General features: G+C 36.0%; 1 protein-coding gene across 1 annotated transcript; it reads right to left on the minus strand.

Annotated features, from left to right (window-relative positions):
* Positions 1-330: 330 nt before the first annotated feature.
* Positions 331-1,548, minus strand: LOC127812741 (uncharacterized). Its single transcript, XM_052353263.1, has one exon. The coding sequence runs from the start codon at positions 1,546-1,548 to the stop codon at positions 331-333; it is 1,218 nt and encodes a 405-aa protein (XP_052209223.1).
* Between the last annotated feature and the right edge of the window lie 1,011 nt (positions 1,549-2,559).

Raw genomic sequence — 2,559 nt, forward strand, 5'->3', positions numbered from 1 at the left:
CGCGATGTGATTTCCTTATATGTCTCTCATGTTCATATCCTTCAAATCTTCCCTAGCCTTACTTGTATCTTTTGTCTTCCCTGTAATATTCAACAATGTTCCCATTAGACAATCACATATGTTCTTCTCTATGTGCATGACATCAAGGATATGTCGTATTTTAAGCTTTTGCCAATAGGGCAAATCAAAGAAGATGCTTTTTTTCGTCCAATTAAGATGTTCATAAGGTCGTTTTCACTTTTTGTTGGATGGATGTTTTCCAGGTGGAATATCTTTGAGGATGTTAACCTGTTGCAATACTTCATCTCTAGACCACTCTTTAGGTTTTCCTCATTTCTCAACCTTTCCATCAAATGCATTAGCATTCCTCCGCCACCTATGATTTGGAGGTAAGAACTGACGACTACACAAATACCCAATTTTTCTCCTCAATAGCCTTGATGGAGGATCATCATAACATATTGGACATGCCTTGTATCTTTTTGTGATCCACCCAGACAAGTTCCCATATGCAGGGAAGTCATTTATTGTCCATAAAAGCACTACCTTCATTTGAAAATTCTCTTTGGTAACTGCATCATAAGTTTGCACACCATGTGTCCACAACTCATTTAACTCATCAATTAGTGGAGGCAAATAAGTATCAATGTCTTTTCCTGGAGCTCGTGGCCCTAGAATGAGTAAAGACATCATAAAGAAAGGCTCCTTCATACATTTCCATAATGGCATGTTGTATTGAACAAGTATGACAGGCCACATACTATATGATGTGCTCATATTTCCAAATGGATTAAAACCATCAGTTGCCAAAGCAAGCCTTACATTACGAGAATCTTGTGCAAAATCAGGATATAGCAAATCTAAATGCTTCCATGCCTCTCCATTTGCAGGATGACTTAATATGTTACTCTCTTCTTTCCGCTTCTCTTTGTGCCATCGCATCGCTAAAGTAGTTTGCTTTGACATAAATAACCTCTTCAACCTAGGAGTTAGTGGAAAATACCTTAAAATTTTGTGAGGAACCCACTTGCTTTTATTGTCATCTATCTTCCATCGAGGTTCCTCACATATAGGACAAGTATTTCTTTCACTCAACTCCTTCCAAAACAAGACGCAATCATTCTTGCATGCATCAATATACACATAACCCAACCCCAAATCTCTTAAAATTTTCTTCACTTCATAGGGTGAGTTAGGAATTGTCGAATGCTTCGGTAGAACTTCCTTGAATAATTGGAGTGTCATTTCAAATGACTTATTACTCCACTTATTCAATTCCTTCAAATGAAGGATTTTTACTAGGAAAGATAACAATGAAACATCTTGCCAACCTGGATAAAGTTCACGTTGGGCTTCCCTGAGCAACCTAACAAAGAAACACTCTTCCATTCCAACATTAGGATCATGATCCTCTGTTTGTCCTTCTGCATTTGTTCCTTCATACATTTCTCCCAACATTTCTCCCACTTCATCATATTCCTCTCCTTCATTGTTTTCCTCTTCTTCACCTAAATCATCATTGTCATTATCAAGATCCCAATAATTCATATTTTCTGGCACATCTTCTCCATGCCAAAACCATCTCTTTTAGTGTAAACTAAATTTATGAATGTACAGATCTCCGATGACACCTTCAATCGTTTTCCATCTCAAATTATTGCAATTATTACATGGGTAACGAATTTTGCTTTCACGATTCATATTGTTCTTAGGAAAAGCAATAAAGTCTGATACTCTTTGTTGGTATTCAAAACTTGTAATTGGTTGTCTAATCCAACTTCTATCCATGCTTATAGTGAAAGTGAGAAAATACCTAAATCATTTTACCAGTATTAAAATCACAAGACTATGTCAAAACATATAACAATATATTTATTGGAAAACTTTTAAGACAATCACTGCTACAATATATTTATTCGAATCATGAGCACAAGTATTTGGATAGTCAGATATATATGATGTTTGAAGACATCTACTTTTTACCAAAATATGAAGTTGCCTACAATTAGGGGACAAGTGATCTATGCAAGAAGAAGAGAAATCAAAAGGGGAAAAGGAAGGGATGGGAAGGGTGGGAACATGTAATGATGAACTTTAGTGTTGATTTTTTAGTTCTCACAAAAATTACTTTCGGTGATGACTATTTTTCATGGCCAAAAGTAATAATATCATCACTGAAAGTTTTCCCGCCATGTGGCAGGAAAAATTTGAGGGCAAAAAATTAGAGTGCAAATTTTGGGTGATGACCTTTTATTGTCCTCACCAAAAGTTCACTTTTGGCGACAACCACCAAATCTCATCACCAAAAGTGATCTTTGGTGAGGAAATTTTCCTCATCACAAAAAAATCCCGTCACGAAATATCCTTTTTCTTATAGTGGCCTCTTGAATGGCTGTCACCTTTGGATCCCATGCCTCTGGTAGAGATCATAGAACCTTTTGCATCTTTTCAAAATCTGAAAATGATTTACCAAGAGACTCAAGAGAGTTAAGAACATCAGTCAAACGAGTATACATTTTAGAAATAGATTCATTAGGTTTCATAGAAAACAATTCAAAA

The sequence above is a fragment of the Diospyros lotus genome, chromosome 11 (assembly GCF_014633365.1).
Source record: "Diospyros lotus cultivar Yz01 chromosome 11, ASM1463336v1, whole genome shotgun sequence".
Lineage (NCBI taxonomy): Eukaryota > Viridiplantae > Streptophyta > Magnoliopsida > Ericales > Ebenaceae > Diospyros > Diospyros lotus.

Coding starts and splice junctions, on each gene's coding strand:
- LOC127812741 (XM_052353263.1), bottom strand. CDS start 1,548: ATGAATTATTGGGATCTTGATAATGACAATGATGATTTAGGTGAAGAA.